This window comes from Podarcis tiliguerta (assembly GCF_965153285.1).
Source record: "Podarcis tiliguerta genome assembly, chromosome: 10".
NCBI lineage: Eukaryota > Metazoa > Chordata > Lepidosauria > Squamata > Lacertidae > Podarcis > Podarcis tiliguerta.
In genome coordinates this window covers 68,604,830-68,615,417 of record NC_139543.1, presented here as the reverse complement: position 1 = coordinate 68,615,417, position 10,588 = coordinate 68,604,830, and the positions used below count along the sequence as shown (strand labels likewise).

Here is a 10,588-nt window from a genome sequence, read left to right as displayed (position 1 = left end):
TCAAAGAGCGCCAGTGACAATCTGACATGTACGTTCCCAGCCCAAACCGTTACACCTGAGTCCGCGGCAGGAACTTTTCTGGCTGCAATGTGGGCTTCAGAAGGGGGGGGGGTATCTGCACGCATGCTTCACCCCCAGATTATAGCGCTGGCCCAAGTATACCGGCCTGTGCCTTCCTGGGACGAGCCTTTTTAAGAAAAAGGCTGTCCAAATATTAAGAGGGGGGAATGAAGGAAGGTGAGGACAGGTGACCTCACCTAGGCCCGAAGTCACCCCCCACCAAAGCAGGCTCAAAGCTTCTCAAAATCATCTTCTCAGCAGCTAAGCATCAGAAACAAAAGGTAGAGAGCAGTCCATTGTTTCTCAGGCCTTTCTCACGCCTTCTGGCCTTGCTAAAGAACCACATTGCAACTTGCTTTCTGTCCGGGAACCATGCCAGAACAAGAGATTGAAACATATCTGAACACTCTGAAACCCCTTTCCTGGGAAGGCTGCCAAGAGTCCCAATAGTCCCAAGACAGCTTTCTGTTCATGCTCAGAGGAACTCATGGGCAGGACTCTTGAGGGAGGAGAAAGGAGGAGGGATCTGGAAAGGGGTATATATGATTGTGCACATGATTGTGAACTCGTGCATGTTTTTTGTGAACTATCACACTTGCTCCTTCTACCAGTTCATGGATGGTAGAAATAAAAGCCTTTTCTCCGAATCTATTCCTTGAGTCTCTGTTGACTCCCACTTCCCTTTCCCAGGCGCAAGATTTTTCCCACCCGAGGGCAAAGCCTCATAAGGCTACACTCCAAGGTGACAAGGGGTACCGTTTGGATTCTAGGACTTTGGAAGGACGTTGCAACTCAGCAACAGAGCACGGGCTTTGCAGGATAAAAGTTAAAGAGACCCCTGACCATTAGGTCCAGTCGTGGCCGACTCTGGGGTTGTGGCGCTCATCTCGCTTTACTGGCCGAGGAGCCGGCATACAGCTTCCGGGTCATGTGGCCAGCAGGACTAAGCCACTTCTGGCGAACCAGAGCAGCGCACAGAAACACCGTTTACCTTCCGCTGAAGCGGTACCTATTTATCTACTTGCACTTTGACGTGCTTTAGAACTGCAAGGTTGGCAGGAGCAGGGACCGAGCAATGGGAGCTCACCCCGTCATGGGGATTCGAACCGCCGACCTTCTGATCGGCAAGTCCTAGGCTCTGTGGTTTAACCCACAGCGCTAATTCTAGGTTTGTCCCCCATCCTCCTCCCTGCCAATTTCTGCAAGAGGGGCCCACAAGACAGCTCATTTGGTAGACTCTCATTTGTGGGGCTACCTTTGAAGGTGACTCAGAAACTACAACTAATCCAGAACGCGACAGCTAGACTGGTGACTGGGAGCGGCCGCCAGGACCACATAACACCGGTCTTGAAAGACTTACACTGGCTCCCAGTACGTTTCCGAGCACAATTCAAAGTGTTGGTGCTGACCTTGAAAACCCTAAACAGCCTCTGTCCAGTATACCTGAAGGAGCGTCTCCACCCCCATCGTTCTACCCGGACACTGAGGTCCAGCTCTGAGGGCCTTCTGGCGGTTCCCTCCCTGCGAAAAGCCAAGTTACAGGGAACCAGGCAGAGGGCCTTCTCGGTGGTGGCACCCGCCCTGTGGAACGCCCTCCCACCAGATGTCAAAGAGAAGAACTACCACAACAACCTGACATTTAGAAGACATCTGAAAGCAGCCCTGTTTAGGGAAGTTTTTAATGTGTGACATTTTAATGTATTTTTAATCTTTGTTGGAAGCCGCCTAGAGTGGCTGGGGAAACTCAGCCAGATGGGTGGGTACAAATAATAAATTACTATTACTATTACGTTTGTGTTGTCCTCCTGCCAACAGTATTGGGGTGTGTGTGATTTATAGAAGGAAAAGGAGGAGGCGGCGGCGGAGAAGAAGCCGAAAGCACAAACATGCAAGTTAAGGAATAAATTCAGACGATATTCAGAATACAGAAGTGCCAGAAGCGATCCACCCTTGGGAAAAGAAAACACGACATAATATTTAAAAGCGACAACGAATTAGAAGCCTGCTTGAATACAAACGCCGCCCGCCTGCGGAAAACTCGGCATACCTGCTTCATTTAACTCCAATAAAGCCCATTAATGCGCAATGGATCCCTACGCGGTTCCACCACTCTTGCCCCGCACATGGAGGACTGTCCACGGGAACCGGAAGTGAAAGCTTCGCCGACCTCTTGCCTGATGCTATTATCTCTTTGATTGGGAGGAAGGCCGGAAGCAAAGAGGAAGTACGTCAGCAAACTCCGGGCAACGTGTCCGCTCGTATCCTCCGAGCCCTGGCAACGGCTCGGCCGAACCCGGAAGAGCCCGCGGGTCGGCGAGCTCTATGGCTCGCCTGGAGCGTCAATCAGGGGAGGGCGGGGCCTAGGCGCCTAGCAAGGTAGGCTGCGCGAAGCAAAACCCTGGAGGCGGGTTAGGTGGGCGTGCAAAGGCGACGCCTCTTTCCTGCTTTCAAGTTTCCTCCAAGATGAGAGTGAGAGTCAGGGATGGGGAAAAGGGAAAGTGTTAATCCACACCCTTAATTAACTGCAAATGAGGGCTAATGGCTTTAAAACCCTGGTTTGCATGGGGTAGGGTGTTAGATATATTGGGGCTGTTACTAAATTAGGGTTGAATTGCATCTTTATTTTGGGAGGAAATTTGCTGGAACTTTAAAAATGGCAGGAAATCACTTTTTCTGTGCATTTTAATCCATAGGTTTTCTGTTACTATGTGTGCATTTCAGAGCCTGTGTGTAATTTTATAATCTGCTTTTTGCTTTGAAGTTTCTCTTTTTATTTGGGTGAGTGTATGTGTGTGTGTGTCTAGTTTTATGGTTTTAAGTCCATTTTTCTCTGGGTCTATTCCAAGAGCTCAGAAACTGCTCACACTAATGAAATTCCCTGTCGCAAAATGCGCCTGGAAAAATGGGAGTTTCGAACTATGTTTTCACATAGTTGCGAGCCGCAGTGTGCTTTTTGTGATGTGGCGGCATATAGATTATTTAATAAATCGTTAGTTGGTTTTAAATTTTTTTTTAGCACATTATCCTTAATATTAACTCACCTTTCTTTCCCTGACAGAGACTTGAGGTGGCTTACTGATAAAAACAGGAGCAGCTAACAACACTGAGGAGGAATAATTAATTAAAAAAAATAAAAAATTAACACAATTAAAACTGTATTTAAAATTAAAAGTTGTGTTATATGCAAACGGATAATTGCAGTAAAAACAGCAGGGCACCAGCCCTTCCAGTAAAATCAATAGTTATAACAGCAATAATAATTTTCATTGTAACAAAAAAAAAAGGTCACCGAGACTGTTGTGACGACTGTAACCTACATTTAAGGCGATTAGCTTATGCTAATGAGTTTCTAACACTGCCTCACCTGTCCCAATACTGAATTAACACTCACAAAAGGATGATTTCTTACCATTTTGTTGCGGACAGTGAGACGACATAAGCAGCTTCGCCTAACAGCCTGCGAGTGTGAAGCTCTGATCCAGAGCCCGGAAGGGGCCTCATCCTTGACGCAGCCTTTGGGTTGGAGACAAGGGAGCCAAGACGTCCACAGAGGTCTATACCCAACTTACCGGACGAAAAAGCACCCCCGAGGTATAGCCGCCTGTGGTGGGGGGCTGGAAGTGTGTGGCCGATCTCTGCTAAATATCAGGTGGTGGGGTTTCAACTCGGGTTTGGGGGAAGCCATGGGCAAAACTCTTGCTTCCGTAAATCAGCGGTGGGCAACCTCAGCTGGCTAAGCTTGGAGCAAATTGCTGGGTCTCAGCTTTTAACCCACAGGGTTGTTGGGGTGAGGAAATGAGGGAAGGAGATGTTTGCGGCCGAGGGGCAGCCCTGGGAACAGCCACCAGGATGGGTTAAAACTACATTGGCGCCTTGGTTTTCAAACGCCGTGGTATTCAAACAACTTGGAACCCAGACACTGTAAACCCGGAAGGAAGTGTTCCAGTTTGTGAACTTTTTTCGGAAGCTGAATATGCTCCGATTTGAGTGCCACACTTCCATTTTCAGTGTTACGCTGAGGTCTGTCTGTTTTTGCTATTTATTTTGCGCTTTTGTTTTTGTGGCTTTTTTGTTTGGTTTTTGTGACTGTGGAACCTAGTTCAGCTACTGATTGATTGATAGTGTGACTGCAGTTCATTGTTTATTGCTTTCATTTTAGATTATGAGTAGGCAAACTTAGGCCAGGGGGCTGGATCCAGCCCAATCGCCTTCTCAGCATAGCTGTCAACTTTTCCCTTTTCTTGCGAAGAATCCTATTCGGAAAAAGGGAATTTCCCTTTAAAAAAGGGAAACGTTGACAGCTATGCTTCTCAGTCTGGCACACGGACGGTCCAGGAATCAGCGTGTTTTTACATGATTAGAATGTGTCCTTTTATTTAAAATGCATCTCTGGGTTATTTTGTGAGGCTTGCCTGGTGTTTTTACATGAGTAAAGGGACCCCTGACCATTAGGTCCAGTCGTGGCCGACTCTGGGGTTGCGGCGCTCATCTCGCTTTACTGGCCGAGGGAGCCGGCGTATAGCTTCCGGGTCATGTGGCCAGCATAACTAAGCTGCTTCTGGTGAACCAGAGCAGCGCACGGAAAAGCCATTTACCTTCCCGCTGGAGTGGTACCTATTTATCTACTTGCACTTTGACATGCTTTCAAACTGCTAGGTTGGCAGGAGCAGGGACAGAGCAACGGGAGCTCACCCCGTCGCGGGGATTCGAACTGCCGACTTTCTGAACGGCAAGTCCTAGGTTGTGTGGTTTAAACCACAGCGCCACCCGCGTCCCCTTTACATGAGTAGAATGCGCTTTTATTTAAAATGCATCTCTAGGTTATTTGTGGGGCATAGGAATTCGTTCATTATTTTTTCCAAAATATAGTCTGGCCCCCCACAAGGTCAGTGAACCGGCCCCCTGCTGAAAAACTTTGCTGACCCCTGCATTAGATAGTAAAATTCATGTTGAATTGCTGTTTTAGGGGTTCTTTTTAAAAGACTGGAACGGATCAATCCATTTTGCATTATTTTCTATGGGAAAGCGTGCCTTGGTTTTGGAACGCTTTGGTTTTGGAACGGACTTCCAGAACGGATTAAGTTTGAGAACCAAGGTACCACTGTACACCGTAAATGGGCATTGTCGTTCAAAATGGCCCTACTGGCCAGGACCAGTGTGGTCCAGAACATTTGGAGGGTACCAGATGTTGTGGGGAAGGGTGCTGGAAGACTGGAAACAGATCCTGCGATTTCTTTCCTTTCCAGTCTCTGTCAGAGGAGCGGGCCACCAAAGCAGCATCACCGACTACTTCAGAAGCAGACCCCAAACGCCTAGATGCTCAGCTGTCGTGGCAAAAGACAATGAGTGCAAAAGGGAGGTAGACTTCCCGGAATCCTTTTTCGCTCACGATGACTTCTTAGACCCGGAGGACTCCTGCTCTGTAGTCGGGGACAGCGGGGACCCAGCCCTGATGGCTTCCAGGAAACGGCCACATTTCCCTGAGAGCCCCAACAACCTCGGGGCGGGCAGTGACCAGTGGGACCAGGATGAAAAACCACCACTGGGGCAGCGATCTGAGCAGCCCTGGGCTGATGGAAGGCTCAAGCCGGATGCCAACGACTTTGATATTGATCCTCTGCCAGATGCGTGTTTTGGGCTCTTGGGGACCCTGTGTTGGGATGTTCCCCGGGGAAACATAGAGCAGCTGCCCGACGAGGTTCTCCGCGAGATCTTTGCCCTCGTGCCCGCGGCCCATCTCTTCCAGAGTCTCACCTTGGTGTCTCATCGCTGGCACCGGATCATCTCTGACCCACAGGTGAGCAATGCTTCCTCCTCGGTTGCGTCAGAAATTAGCCAAGCGTGTTTTGCGATTGGCAAGGGCCCAATTGCACCCACGTGGAGATCTCTAGGTGCCAGGTTTAGTGACTGACATCTCCGCCCGACTGGCCCCTCCAGCTTTCTTAAGCAGGGAAGCAGAAAAGCATACAGTGGTGCCTCGCAAGACGAAAAGAATCCGTTCCATGAGTCTCTTCATCTAGGGTTTTTTTCGTCTTGCGAAGCAACCCTTTTAGCGGATTAGCGCTATTAGCGGTTTAGCGGCTATTAGCGGCTATTAAAGGTTTAAGGGATTAGCGGATTAGCTGCTAAAAGGCTATTAGCGGTTTAGCGGCTTAGAAAAAGGGGGTGGGGAGCGAAAAAAAATCTCAAGAATCGCAAGACATTTTCGTCTTGCGAAGCAAGCCCATAGAGAAATTCGTCCTGCGAAGCGCATTGAAAAACGGAAAACCCTTTTGTCTAGTGGGTTTTCCGTCTTGCGAGGCATTCGTCTTGCGGGGCACCACTGTATTTATTGCTTTAATGTGCCATATTTTTCACTCTATAGGACGCACTTCTTCCCCTCCAAAAATGAAGGGGAAATGTGTGTGCGTCCTATGGAGCGAATGCAGGCTCCTTGGCTTCAGCAAAAGCAACGTGAAGCCTCCAAAGCGCAGAGGGAGCGCTCCCTCCGCGCTCTGGAGTCTACGCGTTGCTTTTGCTGAAGCCTAGAGAGTGAGAGGGGTCAGTGTGCACCGACCCCTCTCGCTCTCAGGCTTCACAGATAGCCACCTGAAGCCTTTGGAGTGCAACGGGACCTCGCGCTGCGCTCCAAAGGCGCTGGGGTTAGCTGCGCAAAGCCTCCACAGGGCAGCGGGGTGCCTTCATCCCGCTGCCCTCCGGAGGCTTCGCGGGCTGTCCCAGAAGCCTTCGCAGGGCACAGGCATGAAGGCTCCCCGTGCCTTGTGGAGGCTTCGCGCAAAGCTAGACCAGCTATCCCAGCGGCTATCCCAGAAGCCAGAACAGCAATAGGCTATCCCAGAAGCCTCTTGCTGTTCTGGGATTCAGAATCCCCCCCCCCCTTGTTTCCTCCCCCCCCCAAAACAACGTGCATCCTATCATCTGGTGCATCCTATAGAGTGAAAAATACGGTATATCCCACCGTTTTCCTCCCAAGTAGTACATGGGGAGAAGTTCGCATGGCCCCTTCATTATATACCTTTAGGTGCCAGGCGAAAATGTTCCCTTTTAACCAGGCTTTTGGTTGATTTCACATCCTATGCCCTTTTAAAATGTGGGGCTTTTTTTGGTGGGAAGCAGGGAGAGTTATTGGGTGGTTGTTTTTATTTTGATTATATATTTTGTGGTTTTATATTTTGATTTTTGTCGCGTGAATGGCCCTGAGACATCTGGGTATAGGGCAATACAGTCATACCTGTGGTTACAGACACTTCCGGTTGCGTTTTTTCAGGTTACGGATGTGCCGAAACCCGGAAGTATCGGAACGGGTTACTTCCAGGTTTCGGCAGTCGCAGAAGTGCTAAATTGCGCTTTGCACATGCACAGAAGTGCTGAATCGCAATCTGCCTGTGCGCAGACACACCGCTGCAGGTTGCGAACATGTATTCCGCACGGATTACGTTTGCAACCGGAGCGTCCACTGTATATTAATTCGATAAATAATAAGAATAATACATGCTTCACTCCCCTCCCCCGGTAATCCCCACAACGACTTTGTGAGGTAAGTTAATTCAGGGGTCAGCAAACTTTTTCAGCAGGGGGCCGGTCCGCTGTCCCTCAGACCTTGTGGGGGGGCCGGACTATATTTTGAAAAAATAAATCAATAACAAATTCCTATGCCCCACAAATAACCCAGAGATGCGTTTTAAATAAAAGCACACATTCTACTTGTGTAAAAACACACTGATTCTCAGACCCATCTGCGGGTCGGATTGAGAAGGCGATTGGGCCGGCGAGATGACTGGCAGAATCAGAGACCAGGGAGAAGAGACGGTGGAAGAAGACTGGAAGAAATTTAAAGACTACTTACAGAAATATTATAAGATTAATGAATGTTAAAATGACATCAGATTGAACTTAAAAGGTTATTAGTATAAAAGTCGTAAAATTTAAAGATTTAATGATTTAAGATTTTAAGGAGACTAAGTTATATAAAGATGTTAAAATTAAGACAAGGATTAATTAAGACAGAGGATAGGGATTTGCTGATCAAATAGGTGTTGTGGAAGGGAGGTTTGGGGAAGTCGGGAAATAAGTAAATGAAAGAAATATCATAAAGTTGAAACTGTTTTTATTAATGTTTTTTCTTTTTGATGTGTTTTGTACTATGCTGTTGTTTTGGTGTTTTTGTATTGTGTACTTTTTTCTTTTTTTTTCTTTTTAGTTTTGTTCTGTTTTATTTTCTATGTAAAAAACCTAATAAAAAATATTATAAAAAAAAGAAAAAGAGAAGGCGATTGGGTCGGATCCGGCCCCCGGGCCTTAGTTTGCCTAGCCATGGGTTAAGAGATACTCATGCCTGAGTGGGAATTTGAACCCAGATCTTCGAGGTCCTAGTAGGACACTCTTAACTACGACACCGCGCTGGCTTCCTAGAGAACTTCTGCTATGGGGCAGCTCTGTCAATTAAGTAGGAAAGCAAAATGCCATTTAGAATAGGATGTGAAATATTTCCCCTGCGTTCGTTTTATCCTGGATTGTTTTACGGGATGTTTTAATGTGTTGTAAACCGCTTTGAGATCTTTTTTCCTTTGAAATCGAAAGCGGTACAGAAATGAAATGAAGAAATTTCACTGAGGAGAAAAGGGCACCTATACCGTCTGTTATGGCGACCGCAACCTAGGTTTAAGGTGCCATTTGACGATTAGCTTATATAAAGAATAATAAATAATAATAAATCCATTATTTATACCCTGCCCATCTGGCTGGGTTTCCCCAGCCACTCTGGGCGCCTCCCAACTGAATATTAAAAACGCAATACAGCATTAAACATTAAAAACCTCCCTAGACAGGGCTGCCTTCAGATGTCTTCTAAAAGCCAGATAGTTGCTTATTGCCTTGATATCTGATGGGAGGTCACTATATAGCGGTGCCTTGCAAGACGAAATTAATTCGTTCTGCGAGTCTCTTCGTCTAGCGGTTTTTTCGTCTTGCGAAGCAACCCTATTAGCGGATTAGCGCTATTAGCGGATTAGCGGCTATTAAAGGCTTAAGGGATTAACGGATTAGCTGCTAAAAGGCTATTAGCGGTTTAGCGGCTTAGAAAAAGGGGGTGGGGAGCGAAAAAAAATCTCAAGACTCGCAAGACATTTTCGTCTTGCGAAGCAAGCCCATAGGGAAATTCGTCCTGCGAAGCGCATCAAAAAACGGAAAACCCTTTCGTCTAGGGGGTTTTCCGTCTTGCGAGGCATTCGTCTTGCGGGGTACCACTGTATCTGAGTTCCTAACACTGCTTGTTTTGCTCCGCTGGGAGGGAAGAATGCATAAATTAAACTTCGTTGGGTTTCCAGAAAGGAGCTGATGCGTTGTTGTTGTTTTTTTGCAGTTTGTTCCTTGGAAAAAACTGTACTACAAATCTCTGAAGTCTGAGGCCCAGGCCCAGCTCATTGTGAAGGCCATCCTTCAACGTTATGACCTGACCCCAAAGCAGAGCCACTTTCCGCTGGGGTTTTTACGGTGAGTGATGCTTCCAGGGTGGATTTGATTTAAATCAAATCGATTTAAATCACTCGTCAGTAAGACTCGGATTTAAATCATCATTATTATTATTTTACAGAAAGACTCATTCCTGCTGGTATACTCTTAACATTTACAACCAGATGAAGCTTCCATTTTTGGAATAATAAATTTTCAGAGTTGTTTTTACAGCTATATCAAAAAAATTACTGATTTGGTTATACTATCAGAAATACATAGACACATAATTACAAAATTATGGTGAGGTTTAATAAGCTAACTGTTTCTATTTGGACAACTTTTCTGCTGTACTTTATTGGAAGGAGAAAAATAGCCGTTTCCTTAATAACAATTTATTTAACTAAAGCAATAACATTATTGCAAATGTATCCATGTTTGTTAACTAATGTGGTTAAACTTTTTTTTGTTTTTAAACCCGTATACTGAGTTTTGGCACACATGAAAAACTTAAAACAAATCCTTATTTCCTGATGAATAGCCTTTGGACTATAATGTAACTTAAATAGAAAACTATCATTGGAAAGATTTTTCCTCCAAAAGAATTTTATTTTTAAAATCCGATTTAAATTTTAAAAATCTGATTTATTTTTTTTAAACGGATCCCGTTCACATCCCGAGGTACCACTGTAGATGACAAAAAATGAAATTAAAAAATAAAATTCTTACCTGTACTGATGATAGTCATTGTTTGGATAGGGGGCCTTTATCTATTTCTGCAGTAACATAATCAGTCAGTCAGTAGTTGAACTGGGTTCCACGCAGTCACAAAAACATATTAACTGAAAAGGCCTCAAAAACGCAAAATAAATAGTAGAAACAAAAGTGCCAAACCTAATGCGTTCCGGAAGTCTGTTTGACTCCTGAAATGTTCAAATACCAAGGCGCAGCTGGTATTTGATAGCCGACAGCCGCATAGGACAGTCGGCTTCCGAAAAGCAGTTCGAAAACCAGAACACTTCTTCCAGGTTTTCACCGTTTGGGAACTAAGTTGTTTGACAACCAAGGTACCACTGTC

The 10,588-nt window shown here is 46.1% G+C and overlaps 1 protein-coding gene and 1 long non-coding RNA gene across 2 annotated transcripts in view; one reads left to right on the top strand and one right to left on the bottom strand.

Annotated features, from left to right (window-relative positions):
• LOC310659308 overlaps positions 1–10,588 on the bottom strand; it is a 182,760-nt gene that overhangs the window by 20,041 nt on the left and 152,131 nt on the right. The window lies entirely within an intron of this gene.
• The window catches only part of FBH1 (F-box DNA helicase 1), a 49,434-nt gene continuing 41,280 nt past the window's right edge, over positions 2,435–10,588 (top strand). The window contains exons 1-4 of the mRNA XM_083401896.1: positions 2,435–2,529; positions 3,487–3,651; positions 5,307–5,857; positions 9,422–9,552. Coding sequence (XP_083258022.1) covers position 2,529; positions 3,487–3,651; positions 5,307–5,857; positions 9,422–9,552 — 848 coding nt within the window. The 5' untranslated portion in view covers positions 2,435–2,528. The remainder of the gene's footprint in view (positions 2,530–3,486; positions 3,652–5,306; positions 5,858–9,421; positions 9,553–10,588) is intronic.